This window comes from Vipera berus (genome assembly GCF_964194415.1).
Source record: "Vipera berus genome assembly, chromosome: 1".
Taxonomy (NCBI): Eukaryota; Metazoa; Chordata; class Lepidosauria; order Squamata; family Viperidae; genus Vipera; species Vipera berus.
Genome location: NC_138202.1, coordinates 320,873,494 through 320,899,646, shown reverse-complemented (window position 1 = coordinate 320,899,646; position 26,153 = coordinate 320,873,494). Strand labels below are relative to the sequence as shown.

Here is a 26,153-nt window from a genome sequence, read left to right as displayed (position 1 = left end):
GCTTAGTAACAGAAATTCTGGCCCCAATGGTGGTCATAAGATGAACACTACTCATATCCATCAATCTGTGTTATGTGTTTGGGTGCCTTGGCAATGCAGGGCAAGAAGTATTGGGATGTGGCGCTCCTGGCGCTCGTGCAAATGGAGCTCACCTGCTGCTCACCAGCGATTCCTGTGGCCCAGCTGCAGTCCTCTCATGGCCCACTAGTGGGCTGCAACCCAGAGGCTGGGGACCCACTGCTATAAAGTAGCCCAGAGGGAAAGACTGAATGTCCCAAACCACTTAAGTAAACCTTCTTCTTGAATACTCACAGAATATAGGAGTAGCACAGGACACTGCCTATGTTACTAGATTTTTGTATTATTTTTGAGCAACCTGAGACTTTGGAGATTTATATGGAAATATTTCAGACAGTGTCTGCATTTCCCCCACTGGTGATCCACTGCTGCACTGCGTGGATCTGATATTTTACTTCCAGGTGGTCTATTTTTCAAGTGTATCATCAAGACCTTTTGTTTTTTGCAAACAAATTTTATTTACAAAAGTAAATGTATTAATTTGCACTGGCATGTCAGCCGTCCAACAATATATATAAATCTCTCTTGATCACTCTGAAAACATAAAAAGGGAATGGAGAAATGTGTTAGATGTTAAGTTTGTGAACTTGAAAGCAAAGCTCTATCTTTGCTATGTATCTTTCATTCCATGTAAAATACTACATTGGTATTGTGTCTGGTTACTCAGATGTCAATCTTGTGTAATTGGTTTCACAAAGTCATTGCCTGTGGATTTCCCAGCAAAAGAGGTGCAAGCCTCAGCAGTGCACGAACTGGCATCTTCAGTGGTTTGAATTTCAAGAGGAGCTCAGAAAAACTTGTGCTACCTAGAAAATATTTTGAGAGAAAACAATTTTACAGCTGTAAGAACATACGTACAAAAATGCTGTGTTTTAGAAACAAATATAGGTAGTCCTCAACTTACAACAGTTCGTTTAGTGACTGAAGTTATAATGGTACTGAAAAAAGTGACATATGACTGTTTTTCACATGACCTTTGCCACATCCTCATGGTCACATGATCAAAATTCAGATGCTTGGCAACTGACTCATATTTATGATGGTTGCATGTCCTGGAATCAATCATGTGATCACCTTTTACAACCTTCTTTGCTTCTGACAAACAAAATCAACGAGGAAGCCAGATTGACTTAACAACCGTGTTACTAACTAAATAACTGCAGTGATTCACTTAATAACTGTGCAGAAAAGGTCATAAAATGGGGCAAAACTCCTTTAACTACTGTCTTACTTAGCAACAAAAAATTTGGACTCAATCGTCATAAGTCAAGGACTACCTGCATAGCCCTTTGGTGATGTACAGCAGTGTTGATTTTCCTATTTAAAACACAGAGACCAAATAGCTACATTTTAACAGGGTTCAGAGATCTGACTGTGACTTAATACATTTAGACCAGACATTTCAAACTCGCGATGTCACATGACGTTTTGCCATTGCCGGCAATGGGGTGGGTGTGGCTTCTGCGTGATGCGTCTGGCCTGTGGGCCGGCAGTTTGACACTCCTGATTTAGACAATCACATCACCATGCTTTAAAAGTTATGTTTCATGCCTTCTCTAGCTTCTTGGGTTTTACTTATCCAACAACATTAAATGGTGACAATGAATCTAGTCTTCATCTGCTCTATCGTAAATTCATTCTCTCTCACTCGTGGCCCCGTTTGTGTGTGCACCCGCACATAAAATGCTTCCCCCTCCCTTTCCCTCTGGTCTGCTGACTGAGAAAGGTTGGAGATCTCTGCCTTAGTATTAAAATATTTTAAAAAGGGTCAAAATGGTAAATTTACCTTCCAAGCCTCCAGCTAACAGCTGTCCTGGAATTGGGACTGAATGATATATAAGGAAACATGCCAACATACTTAATTGAGATTCATCAATAAGTTGTCCACTTAAATAGGAATGCAAACAAATATCACCGCCAGCTGAAAAACACACAAGGGAGATATTTTAGGGGATATAATAGGGATCTGCACCAAATATTGGAAAGTAGAGTTCTGTTCAAAATTCTAGCAAACTGACTATATCTTCCTCTGTGAAATTTCATACCACTCACTATCACCATTACCTATTTCCTCTTTCTTCACTCTATTATCAGTTTAAAAGTATTCATTATGGATTTAGCATCATTAATAGATGAGCATCTCTTAGGTTTTTTTCCAAAGTGTGTTTTTCCTTGGCTAACACTATCTTGTACTTACTGATACTTCCCTTGTGTGCCTATGCCTCCATTTTCAATATATACTAACAAAGAACTTTTAATTACATTAATTTTCTTCAAAAGTCAAAATTAAAGTAGAAACCATATTCATTTTAAAGAACTTATTGTAGCCTTCTACCAGTACAGTAGGTAATGAAAGCTTTACCTTGCAGCCACTGATCCAAGGTATTATCAATAGAACACTTCATCACAGGTAAAAATTCTGAATTCATGAAAAGCCCTGCATGTGGATTTTTCCTTCTTTCCTGATGACTTCTGGAATTGAAAAACTCTAGAACCAACTTTATTTGCCATAAATCAAATGTCTCAGACATTTCTTTTTTTTCTAATCGTCTCACGGCCTAGCACAAAAGAAAATGAAGATGGAATTAAATTAATACAGTAGGAGCAAAGGAGTTACATGTAAGATAATTATCACAAGGTGGTGTTCCACTGGATTTGATTTCCCTCAGATATATGTTTGTTACAGATAATAACGGAAACTTGAATTCTGGAAGGCATAAAATAAAATGTGACTAAGGATAAATTATTACGATTTTTAAAGCATAATTCAAGAAATCAAAATAATTGTAAATTGCAAATTCACTTAATGTTTTCTTTAAACTAAAAAATAAGTGTGTACATGAATAAGAACACATGCTGAAGAGAAAAAAAAATACCTGGTCAATTGCTATATAAGCTGGCAACATCTCTGGATTCTCCTGAGTAACACACTCATACAGAATGGATGAAAAGAGGTCAAAAACTTCCTGTTTCTGAAATAAGAAAAATATATTTTACAAAGCACACCATCTACTCTTTTAAACATTTGCGCTTTTTCTAATTAGTCCAATTCAAAAACAACTTGGGAGTATTTTCTGTTTTACAGTATCTAGAACACAGTATTCAGTTTAGACTTGAATTACATGTTCTTCTTGGATCCCAATACTAGAAAGCTAGAATTAAATGCAAAATGATGAATCTCTTATTCATTTATTTAAAATGCAATGTGTGCATAGATATTAAATGTTTCATCACAGTTGGGAACTATTTTAGGAGAAACCAATTCCTACAATATTTTCACAGCTTCAGTGATGAAGGCATTGGTGACTTGGCAATCGTGTTCTCCATTATGTCCCTAACCTGGTCTTTTAAGTCTTTCAATGATCTGTCATCACCACTGTAATTAAGTCTATCCACCTTACTGATGATCATCCTCGTTACTCCCTATGTCTTTGACCACAGTTCCCATAATTTCTGGTCAGCATATCCTCTGGCTGCCAATTATGGGAATTGTGGCCCAATATAGCTGGGAAATCCAGGTTGGATAAGGATCTTCTATGTCATCAGACACTTCAGAATTTTTGACCAATATAACTAATTCCCTTACACACCCTCCCGCATTTTCCCAGCTAGGTTTACATCTGACAACGTACTTGCCCCATAGTTGCAGCTGGCTTGCAAAAATAGTCAGCAAATGAAAGCAGTGCTGGCTCAGATGTGAAAGCAGAAATAGCTTCTGGCTAAAAATAAAACGATATTTGAAATTAGAAGATTTCCCTTTTTGGGTTACAAACTATTATTCTTTTTGAGAAAGTACATTTTACATCCCCCACCCACACCATCGGTGTCTTGGTAAAAACTTCTTGAAAAATAGTCATGCCTTCATCTCCACATGTTTAGATTACCGGAGTACACTCCATGAGCTGCTACAGTTATTACAGAATGCAGTGGTCTGATTGCTGATGCACAAGATGCACGTTGACAACCTAGCACTTGTTCTTAAGCCATTGCATTAGTAATCTATAAGCTTCCAAGCCCAATTCAGAATGGTAGTTATTACATATAAAGCTCTATATAGTACTATGTTGGATATTACAGTATCTTCAAAATGATTCTTCCTGTCCCATGAGATCATGAGAGACACACTACGTAGTCTATCCTCTCAAGAGCTGGGCTCAGGAGTGGGGTTTTTCTGTGATAGTTCCCACGCTCCATAATTCTCACCCTCAGAGGTATCTGTGCCCGCCTCCCAGCATGCCACTTGTGTTATCCAGGTGCCATTCAAGGTGCTGATTATTAAATCCTATATAGCTCAGGCCCTTTTGGATCTTAGAGACAACTTCTCCCAAATAGATGCTGCCCTCTTGACCTAAGTGAAAAGGGAAGGTCCCTTCTTAACATGAGGGAGAGCAGGAAGTAGTGGCTACTCCCTTCCTTTGGAATTGCTAACCCCCAAGGCAAGAGTGGTCTGTATTCATATCACCTTCTGGAGAATAGTTAAAGTTTGAGTTTTCCAGAAGTCTTTGAGGGGATCTGGAGCATTATGGTTTGTTATTGCTTACATTTTTTTTTAAAAAAAAACTTCTTTAAACACCACCTAGAATCTCTGCAATGAGGTGGTATATGAATGAATCAAGCGAGCAATCAGGTTAGTGGTAACCTGATGTTTTTGAGTTTTAGGCTATTTCTCGGAGATATTGCAGATTTGGTTTCAGATTAATACAATAAAGCGAATATTGCAATAAAGCAAGTCACACAATTGTTGGGTCTCCCAGTGCATGTAAAAGTTACGTACGTTTACACTATACTGTTGTCTGTTAGATGTGCAATAGCATTATGTCTAAATAAATGTACATAACCAAAATAATTTATTACTAAGAGTGCTCATTATTATCTGAACCTTCAGCAAGTAATCTGTTTACTGGTACAGGGTCGTGTAAAACCAATCTGCAAATAACAATATCTGCAAAGAGCAATAAAGTGAAGGGAAATAAAACGAGGCATGCCTGTACTTTGCAGATACTATTAATCTCCTGTGTGACTGCTTTTCTACCATATCTCTGAATTCATTTTCCATTACCCAACTCAGCTTTCTAAGGAACATCTTTTAGTTAAACATTCTTTCAAAATGGAAAAAGTTTTATCTAGCATCACTGCTGGTATGATTAGATGGCAGCAGACAGCACGGTAATTTCAAAGGGGGAGAAGAGCTACCTTCACTGCATAGGCATCTGCATTTCGGTGAGTTACAGTCTGTGCTAGCAAGCTTCGCCAGCCCATGGGGTCTTCTTTGTACGAAAGCTGCCCAGCTCTCAGTTTTACATAGAGCACACCATCCTTTGAAAGAATTGATCTGGGAGAGAAAAAGAGAGAAATATTGAGTTGAACTATTTTATTTACTCTTTTAGCACACAAAGTGCAAGAAGATATGTACACTATTTATATTTATATATTTATATTTATTAAACTTATATACCGCCCTTCTCCCGTAGGACCCAGGGCGGTTCACAAGGCAATTAAAACAACATTACAATACAAAAATTAATAGCAATTAAAATAGATTAAATTTTCCTTGATTAAAATCTAAACCCGTATATCTCTGATTAAAAACCCAATTACAGTAAGTTAAAAAAATTTAAAAATCCTCAGTCCTGGCCGGAAAGCTCAAAGAGCCAGGTCTTCAGGTCCCGGCGGAACGAACGAAAATCAGGGGCAGTCCTAAGCTCTACGGGTAACTGGTTCCAGAGGGCAGGCGCGCCCACAGAGAAGGCCCTCCCCCTGGGTGTTGCCCGCCGGCAATCCTTTGCTGGCGGCACCCTGAGAAGGCCCTCCCTGTGGAAGCGCACAGGACAAAGGGAACTTGATGCCGGCAGCAGGTGTTCCCTCAGATATCCCGGACCCAAGCCATTTAGGGCTTTATAGGTCATCACCAGCAGCTTGAATCTCACCCGGAGGGCAACCGGAAGCCAATGCAGCTCACGGAGCAGAGGTGTTATATGGGAGTATCGGGAGGCCCCCATCACAACTCACGCGGCTGCGTTCTGCACCAGTTGAAGCCTCCAAGTGGTCCTCAAGGGCAGCCCCATGTAGAGAGCATTGCAGTAGTCTAAATGGGAGGTCACGAGCGCATGAGTGACCGTGCGCAAGGCATCTCAGTCCAGATAGGGCCGCAACTGGCGCACCAGGTGAACCTGGGCAAAAGCCCCCCTGGTCACGGCTCCTATATCTTCAAGGCTGAGCCGCGAATCCAGGACACCCAAGTTGCGAGCCCTATCGATGGGGGGTAACACCTCACCCCCCATCATTAAAGATGGAATAGAATGGTTCACTCGAGATGCCTGTACGCACAGCCACTCAGTCTTGGCAGGATTGAGTCTGAGCCTGTTTCTCCCCATCCAAACCCAAACCGCCTCCAGGCAACGGGACATCACGTCGAGGGCATCACTGAGTTGGTTTGGGGTGGAAAGAAAAAGTTGGGTATCATCGGCGTACTGATGATACCCCACCCCAAAACCACGAATGATCTCACCCAGCGGCTTCATATAGATATTGAACAGGAGGGGAGAGAGGACCGACCCCTGAGGAACTCCACAAACGAGAGACCTCGGGGCGGACCTCTGCCCTCCCGTCAACACCGACTAAGAACGGCCCAAGAGGTAGGAGGAGAACCACTGCAAAACAGTGCCCCCCCACTCCCAACCCTCTGAGACGTCGCAGCAGGATACCATGCCCTATATGGTTGTTCATGTAATTTAAAAATGGATTGTACAGCACAAATACTTCAGTATACTAAATATAGTTCCATATACAGTGAAAGGGCAGCAGGAGGCATGAAGCACAGAGGGCCAACAGGGCATAGAAGGGAAGAGATAGTGGCTGGAGGGAATTAAAGTGCCCCTGTGGTCCTAAGCGCACACAGGTTGCTAAGTGCCTGAAATCTGATCGTTGTGACTGTGATGGTGCCACAACAGCTATAACTTTAAGGACCAATCATAAGTCGTTTAGAAAAGGTGTTAAGTACTATCTGTAGCACACTAGAAAAGCAAACAGCTGTTTATATTTGAATTCCAACATTTCTCCAGAGCCAGTAAAATTGCAAGACAGCATGCAACTATTCAGAATGTTCAGCGTGACACTTACTTTAAATGATGCAGCCCTTTGTTTAAATCGATCAGCAGTTCCCAATATCGGGGACCTTTCACTCTGATCTGGAAGCATAACAAATTTAAGTTGTAGATATAAGATTACAAAAAAACTTTCAAGTTCCTTATTTCAGGGGAAGTCCCCATACTTTCCAAAGAATCCTTCCTCTTGGCAAAGTCGACGGGAGTCTGATATATGAAGATTTGCCCTTGACGAACATATCACCTTCTTAAACATGCATTCTCAGAAATGCTGTCTGCGTGTGCAGGGGTTTAGGAGCTACATCTCAGTAACTTTGCAAAAGAGAATCATCTTGCATACCTGCTTCAGTAAGTGAAGTTCAGGGAGAAGGGTGGGTGCCATAAGTTCCTCAGATGTTTCTTCATACCACTGAGTGCCCTTTGAAATACAAAACAGTTTAGTCAAAAAATATGAAACATAAGATGTAGAAAACATTCACGAACCACATAAGCTAAGGAGGATGTATAAAGCCCCCATCTCAAATTCAAATTACTGCTTTTCTCATTACGGGCATGAAAGATGTTTTCTAAATCGCATGGGATGAAACAACCAGATTTCAAGAAAGTAGACGCATTACATGGAAAAATCTTCTAATTTTAAGGCCATGTGATATTTCTGCCATAGAAGATTCCAGAGTTTGTGCTTTACTCTCTCCTCAGTACTACAAAATAATGAACTGATCCTGCAGATATTGTCTGTTCTTCAGAATTGTATTCTTCATTTCATGTGTTTATCTTAAGGTTATGCCAAATTATGTGTGACGTGTAGCTATTTCTTTAAGCCAACCTTTCTTAACAGGATCTCCAGGACCCTGGGATTCCACAAGAGGTCGGAAGTGGTTCTATGAGAGATTGTGATTGGAAAAAAAACCCACATTTTTTAACCTTGGCACTTTGACAATTATTATTGGATGATTATATCCACAACTTAATGATCGCATTAATGTACTGTGAACTGTAGATATTTTTAATGCGGGATTTCCCTGAGATCTGAACATTATTTCAAGGGTTATTCCAGGGTTAAAAAATTGAGCAGTCTGCTTTAAGATAATACACTTGGAATGCACCAAATGTTCCAAGATTAGGAGGCAGGGTACTCCCTGAGATTAACTTTTAGTGGTGGGTAGTGGTTTAAATTGTACCAGCCACATCAGTTACATAGCAATGTTGATGGTCTAATGTTTTACAAAGATATTACACACCTTAGATTTTTTAATAGAAGTAGGTAAAAGGTAAAGGTTCCCCCACACATGCGTGCTAGTCGTTTCCGACTCTAGGGGCTGGTGCTCATCTCCGTTTCAAAGCCGAAGAGCCAGCACTTGTCCAAGGACATCTCCGTGGTCATGTGGCCAGCATGACTAGACGCCAAAGGCGCACGGAACGCTGTTACCTTCCCACCGTAGTGGTCCCTATTTTTCTACTTGCATTTTTACGTGCTTTCGAACTGCTAGGTTGGCAGAAGCTGGGACGAGTAACAGGCGCTCACTCTGTTACGCGGCACTCGGGATTTGATTTCCTAACTCAAAACAGCAATTGTGAGTTACCATCCCTCCCACTCTTTCAAAGAATAGCTTGGCTTTCTCCAGGTCAGGCAGCACTGTGCAGTTATTTCACCTGCCCTAATCCGCATTTCAGAGAATAAAACCTTTTTTTCTCCATGTGTCACATACCTTGTAGGTAACCTCCAGCAATGCATAGCAAGGGGTATCTGTATCTACATCCACAGGGACAAGGAGTCTGGGTTCAGCTGCCAGGACATACAGATGCCGCAGGGCTTGAAGGTGATACCTGTGCAGAGAAGAAATAATCTAGGCTATGACTCTTTCTGTATGAATCCATCCATCTTTCATGAATAGCCTAAGATCCATTTAAATATTTTTTCCCCTCCTACTTTTGGAGAGATGTGGTCTTGATTCTGTGAAACACTTTTTTCAAAGTGATCCAGATTTCATAGTTGTTGAGAAAAAGAATATGCTCTGGAGAGCCTTAAGAAGGTATCAAAGATAAATTTGGAATTAAAACTTCTGAAATTAGAATTTGTAGATTTGTAAGGGTGCAGGCATATATGCACACCTCAAAAATTTCTGAGTTGTAACTTTCCTTTTTCCTGTGAGAGAGGGAGAGAGAGAGAAAAAGAGGACACTTTTGCTCCTTAAAGAACTTGCTAAAACTATTGTGGTTTTAGTGCATTAGTATGTATAGACTGCAGAGGCTGGGTATTTACTCAGTCACCCTGTGGTAAGATGTGTGGAAAGAAAGGAAGGAAGGAAGGAAGGAAGGAAGGAAGGAAGGAAGGAAGGAAGGAAGGAAGAAAGGAAGAAAGAAAGAAAGAAGGAAAGAAAGAAAGAAAGAAAGAAAGAGAAGATATAGATAGAGAGAGACAGACAGACAGACAGACAGATTTATTGATTTAATTGAATTTCAGAGTTGGTGAATATCATTGGCCTGATTGGCACACAGTTCAATGGATCTATTCCAACAGTAGAACTTCAGTCTCCAGTTTAGATTCTGTCTCTTTTTGCATAGTATGCATGGAAAAAAACTAAGATATTTCTAGTTCCATGATGTTTTCAAGCTTTTTCGTATTTCTTCTTCCTTCCACAATTTGTCCCAAGTCTTCTTTACACATACTGAAAATTATTCCGTTTATTATACAGTATTAAGTAAATGTGGCATTAGGCAGCTAATAAATTTAAATAAATAATTGAAGACCTAGCAGAGATATCAAAATGTTAGGCTTCTAGATCTCTGCAATTACTACACAAAGATTTGTTTTTAAATGAATATGTATTCACCAGACATTACAAGTTGAAATCCTATTTGCCAAATGACAAACATATCAGGCCAAACTATTTCTATCTACCTCCTAATCAGGTCCCTTTACCTGTTATCAGTACTGTGAACTGGGAAATGAGGGTAGAGCGCGCAAAGAAGAGCAGCAATTGATGAATTTGACGTGCTAAGTGAATATCTGTAAAGAAACAATATTTTCCCATGAGACAATAAAAAGCATTTCCTTGTGAAGCCAAAATATGGTCCCAACTTATAATGACTATAATATCAGTTCTATGCCAAAAGCCCTATTAGCCAAGAGTTTTTAAATGGAGATGACAGAGATTTCATTCAAAATTTGCAAGCAAAATATGCTGTCTTTACATGGACAGATGGAAGAATAACTCAATCCCATTGGCTTGCTTTTAAAAATTTATTATATGCCATCAAATCACTGTCAGCTCTTAGCTTTTTCTTCATGATTGATTTGCTTTAGTTAAACATATTTACAGAAACATATTCTGCATATTTTATTTTTCTTCTAGGAAACTAGCTTTTGAAAGAATTTGGAATTACTACTAGGTGCATGGAAAGATCTATATCATCAAACCTAAATTTCTGGGACACTGTAATGTCACTCAGTCCTGCTCTTTATTCTAGTTTTATTTTTTGATACAATAATTTATATCCTATCTTTCTATTACCAGTACTTATGATTTCGCAACATGATGATAAACTATAAAGCCAATACAAGAGGATGTGATTTTTAAGTTACCAAGAATTACACCATAAAGGCGAGAAAGTAGAACATATAAATTATTTATTATTATTATTATTATTATTATTATTATTATTATTATTATTATTATTATTATTATTATTATTATTATTATTATTATTATTATTATTATTTTTATTTGTATACCGCCCTTCTCCCGAAGGACTCAGGGCGGTGAACAGGGCAACACATGTTAAAAAGACAAAATACAAAAATTAAAAACGATTAAACAAAATGCCCATGAATAAGTTAAAACACATTAAAAAGTAGGTTAAAACAGATTAATAAAACCCAACCCCATCCCATCAGGCCAGGCCAGCTTGTTCGAAAAGGTAGGTTTTGAGATCGCGCCGGAAGGAACGGAGGTCAGGCGATTAAATATCAGATAACATTTACACACTATGTTATTAAGTCAAATCTTAACAAAATAGTGGAAGACCATCAGGGAAAGTGCCATTACTGAAAATGCTCTTATGAGATCCTTTTCGATGTTTCTGTGTTTTTGTTCCACCTAAGAACCAGGAAGAACTTTTTCTAAAAACAACCAATCTAATGCTATGATTATCCTAAGCTAAATGCTATGACAATCCTAAACTCATATAACTAAGCAATATTGTGGACAAGAGCTATCCTTCCTTGCAGCCTATAACAATTAATCAGTGGAACAACCTGCCTCCTGAAGTTGTGAATGCTCCAACACTGCAAGTTTTTAAGAAGAGATTGGAGAACCATTTGTCTGAAACGGTATAGGGTTTCCTGCCTGAGCAGGGGGTTGGACTAGATGACCTCCAAGGTCCCTTCCAACTCTTTTATTCTATTTCTTTATTCTATTTTCTATCTGTATACCAAGGTTAATAGCAAAGAGATATACTACATTCTTCAGGTTTGGGTTTTGGGGTTTTTTTTTTTTGCTTTCTGGATGTTTATATGCATGGAAATATAAAGGATTAAGGAGCAGAAGACTTTCTCAAACCACAGATTACCTTCCTCCTCCCAGAAAGAGGAGCCCCAGAGCCATATGGTGTGCCATATGGAATCCATAGTTCATTTCTCCACCAGTCTTCTTGTGTAGGAAACGACAGAGCTGAAGGATCTTCAGGTTCCCAGATCCTGCCATCACCATTGAAAGGGAAAGTAACACCACACTCAGACAAGTCTCTAAGTTATAGTGTCCAGCCTAAGAAATATGGAAGAGATGGTTTTATACCTAATTTGCATGTTCTCAATATGCTTCTAAGCTGGCTAGATTGCAATCTTTAGAGCAGCGTTTCCCAACCTTTAGGAACTTGAAGATGCGTGGACTTCAACTCCCAGAATTCCCCAGCCAGCTATGCTGGCTGGGGAATTCTGGGAGTTGAAGTCCACGCATCTTCAAGTTCCTAAAGGTTGGGAAACGCTGCTTTAGAGGAACTAATTTTAGCAAACAACAGACTATATAAAGCACACCAACTTCCGCAATACTTACTCTGGAAAAAAAAAATCATTTATACTAAGAATAAGCAACCCACATCCTGTACATACGCACCCAAGAATCATTCCATCATTATTCAGTGGGAAAATACTGATTTTAACGGTCAAGTTTTTTTTTTCTTTTGTGGGTGCAAATCAAATTAAATGTTAAACATCTTCCCCATCATCTAAACACTGAAAGAAACAAGCAGAAAATCTCCCTTCCCCCCCCCCGCCCCACCCCAGTAACGTTATCATATCACCGCTACAGTTACCCTAACTACAGCCCCTGGCAGGTAAAAATAATAAAAATACCAGCTTCTAGCCAACAAAAAATGCCTTTTGCAATCTAAGCAAAGAGGAGGGTAAAAGACAGATTGTCTCTACTAGTAATCGTTAAGGGATTTGGGCTGCCAACCATTTAACTAGCAATATTAATACTGTTATTTATTGTAAACAAAGTTGCTAAAATTAAGAACCCTTGGAAAAAAGAGAATGTGTAGATATTACTTTTGAGAGGAATATGAATTCCTACTAGCCTGATAAATCTCAAATGCTGCCCAGTCTCTTCTTAAAAACCTCCAGTGATGAAGCACTTACAACTTCTGAAGGCAAGCTGTTCCACTGGTTAATTGTCTGTCCTCACTGTAAGGAAGTTTCTCCTTAATTCCAGGTTGATTCTCTCCTTGATTAGTTTCCATCCATTGTTTCTTGTCCTGCCCTCTGGTGCTTTGGTGAATAACGTGACCCCCTCTTCTTGGTGGCAGCCCCTCAAATACTGCAATATTGCTATCATGTTACCCCTAGTCCTTTTCTCTAGACTAACCATACCCCGTTTCTGCAACTGTTCTTCAAATGTTTTTAGTCTCTAGGCCTTTACTCATCCTAGTTGCTAATAATAATGCATCCTAAATGCATTATTTTCATTTCTCCTGCCTCTTACTCCCTAGGAATTGCTTTATATGGCATCTGGTTCTACTGTATGTCTAATAGATCTCAACATTTATTTACTATAGAATCCCTAAAGTTACTTCCTCTACTAAAATGGAAGAACAGTGTTATTAATAGTGTTAAGACATAAAATTCTCTTTCTTAGTATTTGGTTTACACCCTATCTACTAAAAAAAACCCTGATACTTTCCAGAAAGTATATCTTTTTTTTACATTCATATAACTGAAGCAACCAGTATAGTTTACTATTACAACAATTACTACCTAATAGGCAACTATTAGACACGATCCTTTCCACGCAACATGCTCAAAACATAGATGCTTCCTGCAATAAACTCTGTCATTCATGTGAAAAGCTATTCACAGGATCCGTGTAATGTGCTGCAGCACGGGTGGACTGAAACACATCAATTAATTTTAAGTATGTGTGCATGGACATGGAAAGATAAGGCAATGTAGAATTTTCTGTGAGCTAATTTGATGATCTAATAAACCCCAACTGATTTAAACAAGAAGAGTAGTATACAACTTCACTTTTATTAATACAGTAATGAATTTAAAGAAACTTACAATGGAAGCTGTGGCTGATGATAAACATTTCATGAAGTCTTTTGCAAATGCAAACTAGAAAGAGAAATTCAAGATGAAGAAATATATTGTGGCAATGAAAAAACTAGCACAGAATAGAAAGAGAACTCAAGAGATTCCAATCATGCAAACTAGACCTTCTGGTACAGTGCTAGCCATAAGGAAATTCTCCTCTTTCATAGAATCAATGGTAAATATATTTGAGGTTCATCTGGCTAAGGCAAGAATCTCTATCAGGCAAATGAAGAATGTCTCATTTATGGTCCTCATGAAGTTCTCTAAAAACAAATACAGACATTCAACTGCACAATATTGTATTCTATGCTACATTTTGCAGTGTTGTGTTTTTAAATATATTGAAAGGTAAGCATTGTCATTACTACTCCATTTTAAAACGTTGGCTGATAGTTAAAGAATAGATTTTATGTTAACTAGCTGTCCAACAAGTACACCTAGTTAAAAGACTAATTCCACCTTCCCTAACTTAGTATTGTCCAGATCAGACATGTCAAACACAAGGCCCGGGGGCCAGATCCGGCCCGTGAAGTGGTTTCATGCGGCCCGCAAAGCCATCCTGGAAACAGTGAGGGAACGGCCACCACTGCCTTGGCCCTGGCCCAGAGACCCTCCTTCTGCCAGAGACCCTCAGATCTGTCCCACTCCTGCCCAGGCCCCCATAGGCACCCTTGATGTGAACGATGTAGAGCTGGCCATGCCCACCCAGTAGGCCATACACACTTTAGCCACGCCCACCCAGTAGGCCATGCCCACCCAGGCCACACCCACCCAGCCCCCGAGGGCAACCGCAATGCTGATGCGGCCCTCAATGAAATTGAGTTTGACACCCCTGGTCCAGATGTTCTGGACTGGAATTTCCACTATCCCCAGACATCAACAAGAATCTGACTGGGAAATACCGAAATAACGGATCATTGGGGGGGAAAGGCTCTGGGAAGAGCCAGAGAGAGAAGACTTTAAAAGAAGGCAATTGTATTACTACAGAATAATGCTATGTATTAAGAAAAACAGATGTATACAGTATCTTTTGATTTAAGTTAACTAAGTATCAATGAGCTCATCAGTCATGAGATGCCTAGAAACCATCATTATTTTAGCCATGAGCTAAAGGAGAGTTGCCCTCTTCTACTCTCTTCAATTTTTGTGCATGCTGACACTAGATTTCCACAGGTAATCTTGCATTCATGAAGCCCGACACTCTCATTTGTCTTTCAACCAAGTGGAAACAGAGGTCTTGGAAGCACAGTAATGTACCCTGGACTTGCATAATGTCCCAGCTGCGTAGATCACGTCAAATACTAATTAGCTATTAATCTACTTACCAAACAGTTAAATGCAGCCAGATTTTCTGAACCAGCAAATCGAAAACCCAGAGACAAACAGGCCCCAGCAATGATATAGACATGAGCCTGCCTAAAAAGAAACATTTAATATAAAAGTTTTTGAAATATTGTGAAAAATTAATCGTAGTGCCCTGCATTGCCTCATTTTTTTTTAAAAAAAGAGGGGGGAAACAGCAATGGCTCCAGTTCCTTCTACAGCAGGTCAGCTGCATTCTCTTAATTCCTGGAGAGGAATACTAAAGGAATGAGTTGAGTCACTGAGGAAATGCCCTGAAATAGCTTTGCATCTAGAAGATACAGTGACTATTGAATCAAATAAGACCTTCCAGTATGCCTGGAAGGTCTTATTTTATATAGTATATAGTAAATACCGTAGTTTCCGGCGTATAAGACTACTTTTTAACCCATGAAAATCTTCTCAAAAGTCAGGGGTCGTCTTATACGCCGGGTGCTGAAAATTTAGGGACAGGGCTGGCTGGAAAACCTGGAGCGGATCTCCCATTTAGTCTGCGCAGGGAAAGCGGGACCAATTGGAGAAGAAGCTGCAGTCTGTGATTTCTTACAGGCTGGGGTCTGGGCGTCTTTCTTTCTAAAGTTGAAGAGCAGCTGTAGTATATCCCAACTTGAAAGGCAGGTGGGGAAGGCAGCAGCCAGAGCAGCGGCTTAGCTCTAAGGACACATTTGACTCAGGAACTGGGCGGGCTGGCTGGAAAACCTGGAGCGGATCTCCCATTTGGTCTTTTTTTTTTAAATCCCATTTATATCCTTCCCTTCTCCGAAGACTCAGGGTGGCTTACAATTTAAAGCACAAATCAATGTGCTTAGCAATAGCCTTCATTCTGTGTATATGCCTGTTTATTAGGGCTTTCACCCACCACCACCCCAAGCAGCATTATTACAAAGTCAGCTTATTGCCCGCAAAAATCTGGGTCCTTATTTTACCTACCTTGGAAGGATGGAAAGCTGAGTCAACCTTGAGCCTGGTGGGATGCGAACCTGCACTAATTGCAGGCAGCTGGTTTTACGTAAGGCTCTGCACAGGGAAAGCTTTAGTGAATTAGGAAAAGTGAAAAAGTGAATTAGGAAAATAGGGAACGGTTGCTGGAATTGGGTATGTGTAGTTTAACGAAGAGAAGGGTGAGGGGTGACATGATAGCAGTGACCCAATATCTCAGGGACTGCGACAAAGCAGAGGGAGCCAAGCTATTCTCCAAAGCACCTGAAAGCAGGACAAGAAGCAATGGATGGAAACTAGTCAAGGAGAGAAGCAACCTAGAACTAAGGAGAAACTTCCTGACAGTTAGAACAATTAACCAGTGGAACAACCTGCCTCCAGAAGTGGTGAATACTCCAACACTGGAAGTTTTTAAGAAGAGACTGGACAGCCATTTGTCTGAAATGGTATAGGGTTTCCTGACTTAGCAGGGGGTTGGACTAGATGACCTCCAAGGTCCCCTCCAACTTCTTCTTCTTCTTCTTCTTCTTCTTCTTATTATTATTATTATTATTATTATTATTATTATTATTATTATTATTATTATTATATCCACTTGCACTGTTTTATGTTTACATGTTTGATGACAAACAGCCTTATGTTTATAAGTGACAGTTTTCCTACTAAGCACCTGCATGTCATAAGCATTTGAATTAAAATTACCATATTAAAATCAAATCTGATGTTTTTTAATTTTTATTTGGTGTGCGTTGGAAGAGGGGTAGTCTTATACGGCAAGTATAGCCCAAACCCTATAATTTAACAGGAAATGTAGGGGGTCGTCCTATACGCCCAATCATCTTATACGCCGGAAAATACAGTAGTAAATATAGTAAATGGTAGTTTTCCAAAGAAGAGAAATGGAATAAAGAATGGTCCAGGAAGAAAACAAGGAAATGAAATCCTGAGAGCTATCTAGCTCCTTTTTATAGAGTTCATTACAACTGCAATGATTTCATCTAATGCACTATAGAAAAAGAGATCCTAAAGAAAGAGTGGCAAAACAGTTTTGTGCTGCTGCAAAGAATCCATTAAGGGATTATCCACTTTCTCTACACCTCCTTCTCATTTACTACTTACTACAGCTCTCTTTGCTCAGAAAGTAGCTGAGTCATACACAGACTGCTGGTTTCCAAACATATGAATCTGATTTGTTTTTAAAAGCCATCTACGAACAGATTTATTGAAATATTAGATTAACGGCCACCGGGCACCTCTGTTTTAAAAGGTTTGGCTTTTACAAATTTCATCAAGTCCCAAAGTACCAATCTACCCTCATGTTCAAATTAGATGGTATGCAATCTATTAAATGATATGCAATCTACTACCTATGAAACGGGTTTTTTGCCCAATGAGAAATGTGAAAGTAAACAAGCAATTTTGGGATTCACATGAGTCCTCATCTCAACTATCAGACGTACTGCACAAACCTCCTGTTTGAACTGGGAGACCCTTCCAGCTGTATTATGAGATGAAGCCAGAAATCAGCACTTTTCTCTACTCAGTAATAGCATTTGAAAAGTATCAATAATGTAGTAATACTTGAAAAGTATCATGACTCAGTATAAGACAGAAGCCTGCAACCGTGACAACTCATAGCATAGCATAGCTGAGGAATTCTGGGAGCTGAAGTCCACATGTCTTAAACTTGTCAAGGTTGCAGACCCCTGGTATAGAAGGAGTGACAAAGCCTGAGGGTGGAATCAAGAGAATCAGCCTAGTCTCTTCATGTTGCCACAAGCAGACTTAAGTCCCTCTTGAATGCTGTTAACTCTTTATCTAATACCAAAATAGTGCTAAAATCGTTAGTCGACTAGATTCCTGAGCATAGACATGAAAAACAAATTAGCTTAATTGGAACTTAATGTGTGGCCCTGGTTTTTCATGCCATTCCACACAGTCAGAATATACTGAGGATGATTATAAATGGAATTTTAAACTTACTGTAATTGAGGAGACTCCTATGGGTTATGCATTGATAAGCTGATATAGTTAATATCAATGGATGGGAAGGCCCTAATGTAGGGCAAAAATACTTACTCCATGTATTATTATTATTCTCCTCCAGAAATTCAAGAAACAAAAATATCTGTATATAATCATCTCCAAGGGTACTTCCTCATACTGTATTTGCAGTATAATTAGTGCTACACTCCATTTAATTTACATGGCATCACTAGTCTGATTTCAAAAATAGTCTATATGTTCAAGTTTCTGGCATTCAGTCACTTTGTAGCAGTTTTTACACAGAAATGAATGTGTATAGAGCCATAGTGGTGCAGTGGTTAGAATGCAGTATTGCAGGCTGACTCTGCCAACTGTCAGGAGTTCAATCCTGCCCAGCTCAAGGTTGACTCAGCCTTCCATCCTTCTGAGGTCAGTAAAATGAGGAGCCAGATTGTTGGGGAAATTAGGCTGACTCTGTAAACCGTTTAGAGAGTACTGCGAAGTGATATGAAGTGGTATATAAGCCTAAGTGCTATTGTTGTTGCTATAAGCCTGAGAGTTATCCTTTATTTCACCTGCTTAAGAATTCTGCAAGACTGAACACAATCACTTACGCCAAAGTCTCCAGATTAAGATCTTCTGATGAGGGCATCTCAGTTGCATGGAGGGAGACACTGTTCTCTCTAACGATCTATGGAAATGTAGTAACTGCAATTGGTGACTCTCAATTTTACAAAAGACATCCTGTCTTAAATTAATCTTTTATTAAAAAGGACACAATCAACCAGCCTTCTGTGGCTGATGGAGATGGTACAAATTGCTATACAATATATTGGGAAGTTACCAGACTGTCAAGGGCAAGGGTGGAAGCAATTTTAAGATATTCTCTCTTCCCTTTCTTAACACAGAAAAAAATCACATTCTCCCACTGCTAACACCTAGAACTCCGTTCAGGGAGGCTTCTGGTTAATGCAAGCAACGTAGTTTGGAACTTCTTGTTTCCAACTAAATTATTATGACACAGAAAAAAAAGATGGACAGGTTTCTCAGATTTCCAGAAGTTTGACTTTTGAAAGCACCACTCACATTTTCTTCAATTTATGAACTGTTTATCAATGAGAAAAAAGTGAGATTCTCAGCATCTTGCAAGTCTACATTATACAGCCACAATCACGTAGGATCTTATGGACTGCTTAACTGACTCCATATAAGAAAAGTGACTTTCAGTCTATGCTGAAAGAAATTCTAAAGTTTCTTGGGAGATTAATAGAGATTGTACAATTGTTGCCCAAATAATGTTGTCCTCTTGCTAACTTTATATCCGGTCATTTGTTCAGTAGCTAAAGGCAGCATATAAAGCTCTCCATCCTCTCATTTTATTCACAAAAACCTTCTTGGGTAGATTTGGCCAGGAGAGACTGACCTAAAGTGCCCACCTCACTGTCCCTGGTTGAGGATGGACCTGAAGTTGGATCTCCCAAATGCCCATCAAACATTTACTGTTACTCAAACATTTTGCAATGCACAGCCACGTGTGCTGTTTTAAAATGCACTTTAGTATACTCAGCTAAGACCTAAAGAAACTAAAAATCTTTTCACACAAACTAATGAAGTGCCATGGAGTATTCCTATCCTCCTATTCGTTTGTAGTGCCATGCACTAAACAAACAAATTCATTTGTAGTAGGTTGAGGTTTAGAAGCAGATATTCAAGATCCAAGAATACTAGTGAACAAAGCATTCTTGAAAGGCAGAAAATCCAGATATCATTGATTATATATAACAAGCATTTTGAAAGCAGCAACTTACTTGTGGCACATTGCTATCAATCCACTTTGAACTGGGCATTATATCTTCCCACAAAATCAAGCATCGAGCAAGTGTCTTCGGGCAAGAAAAATGACATTCAAAAGAGGGTTAAAAATTAAGTTATGATAATGAGGTCAGATGCTACAATAATTTAAGAAATCAGAAACAATTAAATCTATCAGAATGATTTATACAGTTCACCAATCCTTGAGCTCTCAGAGCAAATACAGATGTTACATTATGCAATACCCCCGTGTACACAGTGTTACGTTATTTTTAGACTCATATACATACCCCTTGGAACAGGGAGAAATATCTCTAATTTTGCACAGTGTAATCCTATTTGCTTGTTTTCAGTTACAATGACCACCAGGAGACAAGCATTACATGAGCAGTTTTTGTCCTATTTGGGACTTATCAGGCATAGGAAGCCAGATGTTATTCTTTGGACTTCAACTCTCTACTGGAAACTGAACGCATGAATCCCAAGTAGAATAAAACCAATGACATGATATCTATCTCCTGGTGGTCAATGTAAGTGAAGAAATCAAAATGGAATCAATTCATTGAAAAGTGATGGAATACCCATTTTATATTTATAAATGAAAAGTGCCCCAAATCTGTATAACTGTACCTTAAATTATACCTGTATAATTGTAATTAAAAGGCATACAATTTTATGAAATATACCTCACTTCACCAAAGTTTATGACATGTAATAAGTTAGTTTGAAAAGATACCAGACCTGAATTTCATGGACTGATTGTTGTTAATTAGCAAATAGGTTTTTTAGACAAAAATGATACAAGACACATCTAACTAAATTTAATCCTGATTCCTATGCTTCTTTTCTCATTGTGGGAAAATATCAAACTGCTATGAGTTAACTAGAAATATTTGGAAGCACATAACTAAGATAAATTGCCAACACCATTGTGGGGATTTTTTAAAAAAATATGTATGGTTAAAAAGGTTTTAAATACACTCCTGTCATTGCCAGCATAAAATTTTAAAACAGGAAATGAATGCTTCTTGTTTAATTCAAGAATATCTCAAATTTGAGCATAAAACCTGACAGAAAGAACAATTGGGGGGGGGGGGGATGTGCCAGTCACAGAACTTTCTAATGGTGTTTGTAACAACATGGATGGAACCATCATAATTTTGCCAAGCAGATTAGATCATGGAAATACATTTTGCATTTTGAAATAAAATATATATGATGCTTTATTTTTCAGACAACAGCTTTATTTGATACAACTAAGCCATGCGATTCTGATTTAAATTTATGTTGCTGAAAAACTTAAAAGGATGATTTCTTAAATGGTATGAACTGTACTGAGTCACGTAGGATATGAATATATAGTAAGATATCACAAAAATGTGGTGTTTTTCTGCTATTATCTCTGCTAACCGCATGTGATATGGCAAGTCTTGCATGTAAAATGAAAAATGAGCTTAACTGGGGCAGGATGGAACTCTGTGTGCTTAAAGGCTAGCTCAGTAGATAAGCAATAAAGTGATTGAACTACCTGGCAAGATAATCTGTAGCACATTTTAAAAGATTAATATAACAGTGCACACTATCAGTTTATTTTGAGCTGCTTCCTTTCCTAATAGAATAAAGGCAAAATAAAAACATACCCTCAATAAAAGGAATTCTGGTTTTACAAAGTCCAACAAATACATTGTGTCTGGAGCACAAAGCCAATCAGCAATCGATCTAACAAAATACAACATAAAAGCAGAGTTGTAAATTAAAATGGCTTGCCTAATGAAGCATGGGAAACTACTTCAATGCATCTTAAATGGCTGAGTTTGCTATTGCTATACAGTATATATTTTTCTTTAATCTCCCAGATCCACTGCCCAACTACAGTTCTTGTACATTAAGAAAGATATAATGGGGTCAGTACTTCTTGCTCAGTCTGAAATGCAAGTATTTCTTATATTTACTGAATGCCAAAGCCCCTAACATATCCCACAGAGAACACTCTGAAGGTGGAACTACCTTTAAGCACTAAGCTTTCATACCTTAAATTACCACTTTAATGAAAACGGTGGTTCAAAATGCTATTTTGATACTAGTATATAATAAACAGTCCAAATGCTGTATAAAGGAATGTTTTAGGCAAATTCTGTACTGCACTCTTTCACCATCTACAGCACAGGTGTCAAATTTGACGTATCACGTTTTTTGCCTTTGTGGAGCTGGGGTGGGCGTGACCTGCATGTGACGAATCCGGACTGCGGGCTGCCAGTTTGACACTCCTGATCTACAGCTTCCACCCAATTCCAGGAAAAAAGATTGCTACTTTAAAAAGTTCCAGACAGGTGCTTGAGCAATAGCATGCTCTGAAGCAGAGCTGTGAAAATGAATCTAAGAATGCAGTTACCATTCAGATTTAAGGCTAACTAGGGTAGAAACAGATAGTCTGCTTGGGAAGAGTGACATATTTTTTTCCCCTAAGACACAAAAGTACTATTGTAGCTTACTGTGGTCTAAACATGAAACTACTGTAGATTGATCCTCCGAGTATGCCATATATTGTATTTAACCAGATCTCCTAGCCTCATACCTGTTGTTGGTCTTGAGATAGATCATGGCTAATGCCAAAGTTGCACCTGGGCAAGTTACATCCACGTTTATAGTATCTCCTTCCTGTTAATAAAACATACATTCAGTTTAAATCCTATAGTGACAGATATTGCAGACATCTATGGATGAGAGATACTTTCATTTAGTTTGCTATGAACTAATTTACACTTCCTCATTCAATATGGGAACCAGATTCTTTACTTTTCCTTTTTTTGTAATATTTTATTGATTTTCTAATTTTACATTTAAGTATTTAAAAAGCAACTTGGTGGCTGGGTTAATCGATAATTCAATAACATACAAAAATCTTTAGTACAAATCTCAAGCTACCACATCAAATATTGCCTCTCTTTTCCCCTTAATATCTACTGTCTCATATTTGAACAAATACAGTTCTTATTATATCAATTAAGTAAAAATAGCGTTGTTACATTTATCAATAAATTTTTAGCTTATACATATCCTAGTTGCTTTAACGTTCAAACTTTATAGACAATCAATGTCCTGTTGTTAGTTTTTCCCAATTTTTAGTTTCCATCAATATTTAAATTTAACATTTGATATTTATAATTTCCAAGTTTTAGGTAACCAAAGTTTCTTTTATCACAATTCATAACAAAGTCTAATATTCAAGATACACATCTTATATATTTGAGTATATTCTATTTCCCACCATCTTACATCATCTAGTTCATAATACAGTATAATTATATATACAATATATAATTTTCAACTAATTTCCAAATGTCTTAAATTTAACGACCAAAATTTCCCCTATTTCAACATCAAATATTTCCTCTTTTTCCCTTAATATCTACTGTCTCATATTTAAGCTAACACAGTTATTATATCAACTAAGTAAAAACATGTTAATTACATTTATCAACATTTTAGCTTATACATATCTTAATTACTTTTACATTCAATCTTTATAGAAAATGAATATCCTATTTATTTTTCCCCAATTTTTAATTTCCCATCAATATTCAAATTTAACTTTTAATATTTGTACTTCCAAGTTTTAAGTGACCAAAATTTTCTTTATCTCAATTCATATCAAAATCTAGTATTCAAAATACATATCTTGTCTATTTGAGTATATTCTATTTTAATTAGTAATTTAAAATCCTCTCTAATAAATCAAAACCCCAATTTTCTTCAGCCTTATTCTGGCTTTCTTCCTTTGCCAGCTCGCCTTCCATGTCACTGCTTTTAAATCATCAAATAGATCTCCCTCTGTTGTTTTATATGTATATATTATTTGAAATAAAAGAGACCATCCAGTCGCCATTGTTTTGGAAGGGCTAGCGAATCGTCTCTTTATTATTCCAGAACCCCATAGTTGTCTTGATATATTTGTCTTCCATTTGGTCTGTTCTTCTTCTTGCTCAAGTTTCTTCTGGTTTATATAGAAAGTCTTTTCCTTTTCAGTGTTGTCAGTCCCTTTTCTAGATTATCCATTGACTGTATTTGTTGGTCAGTTGAATCCTCTATCATAGTATTTAATTGTTCCACTTCTTCTGTTATCTTCTGCATAGTTGATTCTTTAATTGTAGGCAAAATTTGGGTTTGTATATCTAGGCTGATATCTTGTTGTTTCCTGTAGCATCTTATTTCACCACAAGCTGAAAGAATGGTTTCATGTATTGCTTTCAACATAAAAAGAATCTGTTCCTGGTCTTCATCCATATTCTCTTAATGGTGTGTTAAATTCAGAGCTTTAAACTCAGAGAATGAAAATAATTTTACAACTGAGTATAGAACACAGCTGAGCTTCTCACAGCTCATATTTGTCAAGGTTGGAAAACTCTTATCTGTAGTCTGGGCTTCCAACCAAGTCTCCTTTAGACAACAAAAGGTTGTAATATCAAACCTGGCCACAAGATGTCATCAATGCCATTTAAGGTTTTTGAAGTCCAAAATTTTTATAATCCTTTTTTCCAATTTTATTTCTTTTTTGTAAATAAAAACCAAAGTCTTTAGTAAAGATAAGAAATCTTTTGGTCCCCAAATTTTAGAAGCATATAAATCCAGTTAGGTTAATGTTATTCTTCCAGTGTTTTAACTCTCCTGGATAGTCAGTCACTGCTATTCTGAGAGGGTGGGATAGAAGTTCCCTTCCCTCTCTGCTCCCAGGGGGGAAGATACTTTGGGCAGCTTTTACAGGAAAAGAAAATACTCAGGATTGAAGAGAGGTTCAGATCTCACCCAATCTCATCCGCGCTGCTTTAGAAGTGCCTGGTGGTAAGTTTGACTTTGGCTGTCTGCAGCCTAGTGACAAGTATGGCTGGTCTTTCCTCTGCTGGTTTGGAGGGCTGCCCTGGATTGAGCGGAAGGGCTACCACCCTTCTACAATCAAGCAGGGGTCACCCCCTTGCTTGTTGCCCCTACAGGGTGACTCTTGACCCTTTCCAGGGTCCCCCAGAGGAGCGAAATTGAACGTGGAAAATGGAGTTTGCCTTCCAGCGGCCGCAGCGGCTGCAATGGCAAACCAGAAGTCCAGATTCTTTTCTGTGAAGTCTATGAAGCAATTCTCAAGTCGAAACTATATATTGTAATTAGAAAGGTGTTTGCAAAAAATGCGTATGAAATACTGCATTGAAAATTAAACTTGCGAACATGTTTATAAGATTACAGTAACAGAATCATGCAATTTTATATGTGCCTCCCCACTCTATGCTTTTATCCTAAAGAGAACTAGGGGGAAAAAAGACACTTTCTCAAACTTTACTCCTGCTTTGGACTCATATTTCTCTTATCTTGTCATTGCTGTGGTTGCAGTTCTTCCTTTTCCTTGAGATAATTCTCACAGCCAATTATAGGTAGAATGTAACAAGGCTTAAAAAGCATGGAAGATACCTGAGGAAGTTCCATATTAAATAAAACACAACTCAGCCTTACAAGTGATTATGTGGATGGCATGTGCAAATAAATAAAAGCTGTAATAACAAAAAAGGTGAATAGGACAAATAGCAGAAGTGCACACAAAAAAAATCCAGGCGATGTAGATATTACTTAGGTAAATAGACTGATTCTCTGTAAAGTACAATATTGGAAAACTAAAAACATTACCTTAATTTGATAACTTGGAGATTTGTGTTTTTCACGGTGCATTCCAGCTTGAAAACGCCGATGGCCACCAACCATATATTGATAGAGCTGCTCAGGCACATTCAGGTCTGACATGCCTATCAAATTGCTGCCATGCTGAGGAAGAAATCAACAAAGTTAAGCATTTTATTTACTTTCTGTATGCGAAGAAAATGTGACTCAATTCAATTCATATATTTGCAGGGAAATTGAAATATGCAACTTGTTCAGCAAATTGACATTTGCAGGTTTCTGAAGGAAATTACTGCAACAATTTGGCATGACACAAAAATTGAGAGGGAAAAAAAGCACACTTACCCCAAGACAAACCATGCCCAAAGCTAAGCCAGCGGCCAGCGAATAGGACTCTCTATCAGTACAATATTCCATTTCAGGACCTGGGGGGCGCCCTGAATAAGTATAGACATAAATCCAACTATTAACCAACTTTTAAAATGAGCAAGCTAACATTCTATTTTTATTCAATATATCTGTACTATTGTTACCAATAAAAAACTTAGACAAAACTTCAGATGTTCAGTCCATTTTTCACCTTTCAACTCATTTTGATTAAGAGCCTTGGTGGAGCAGTGGGC

At 38.2% G+C, this 26,153-nt stretch overlaps 1 protein-coding gene across 2 annotated transcripts in view; it reads right to left on the bottom strand.

Moving 5' to 3' along the window:
• Positions 1–525: 525 nt before the first annotated feature.
• ANAPC1 (anaphase promoting complex subunit 1) overlaps positions 526–26,153 on the bottom strand; it is a 60,118-nt gene continuing 34,490 nt past the window's right edge. For both annotated transcript variants that reach the window (XM_081323668.1, XM_081323669.1), the window contains 19 exons: positions 25,876–25,967; positions 25,540–25,674; positions 22,448–22,530; positions 21,513–21,591; positions 19,869–19,943; positions 18,675–18,751; positions 15,099–15,189; positions 13,741–13,794; positions 11,754–11,947; positions 10,105–10,191; positions 8,891–9,008; positions 7,522–7,599; positions 7,198–7,265; positions 5,272–5,410; positions 3,711–3,797; positions 2,955–3,050; positions 2,441–2,636; positions 1,865–1,999; positions 526–884 (listed from right to left, as the gene is read on the bottom strand). In XM_081323668.1, coding sequence (XP_081179794.1) covers positions 769–884; positions 1,865–1,999; positions 2,441–2,636; positions 2,955–3,050; positions 3,711–3,797; positions 5,272–5,410; positions 7,198–7,265; positions 7,522–7,599; positions 8,891–9,008; positions 10,105–10,191; positions 11,754–11,947; positions 13,741–13,794; positions 15,099–15,189; positions 18,675–18,751; positions 19,869–19,943; positions 21,513–21,591; positions 22,448–22,530; positions 25,540–25,674; positions 25,876–25,967 — 2,000 coding nt within the window. In that variant the 3' untranslated portion in view covers positions 526–768. The remainder of the gene's footprint in view (positions 885–1,864; positions 2,000–2,440; positions 2,637–2,954; positions 3,051–3,710; positions 3,798–5,271; positions 5,411–7,197; positions 7,266–7,521; positions 7,600–8,890; positions 9,009–10,104; positions 10,192–11,753; positions 11,948–13,740; positions 13,795–15,098; positions 15,190–18,674; positions 18,752–19,868; positions 19,944–21,512; positions 21,592–22,447; positions 22,531–25,539; positions 25,675–25,875; positions 25,968–26,153) is intronic.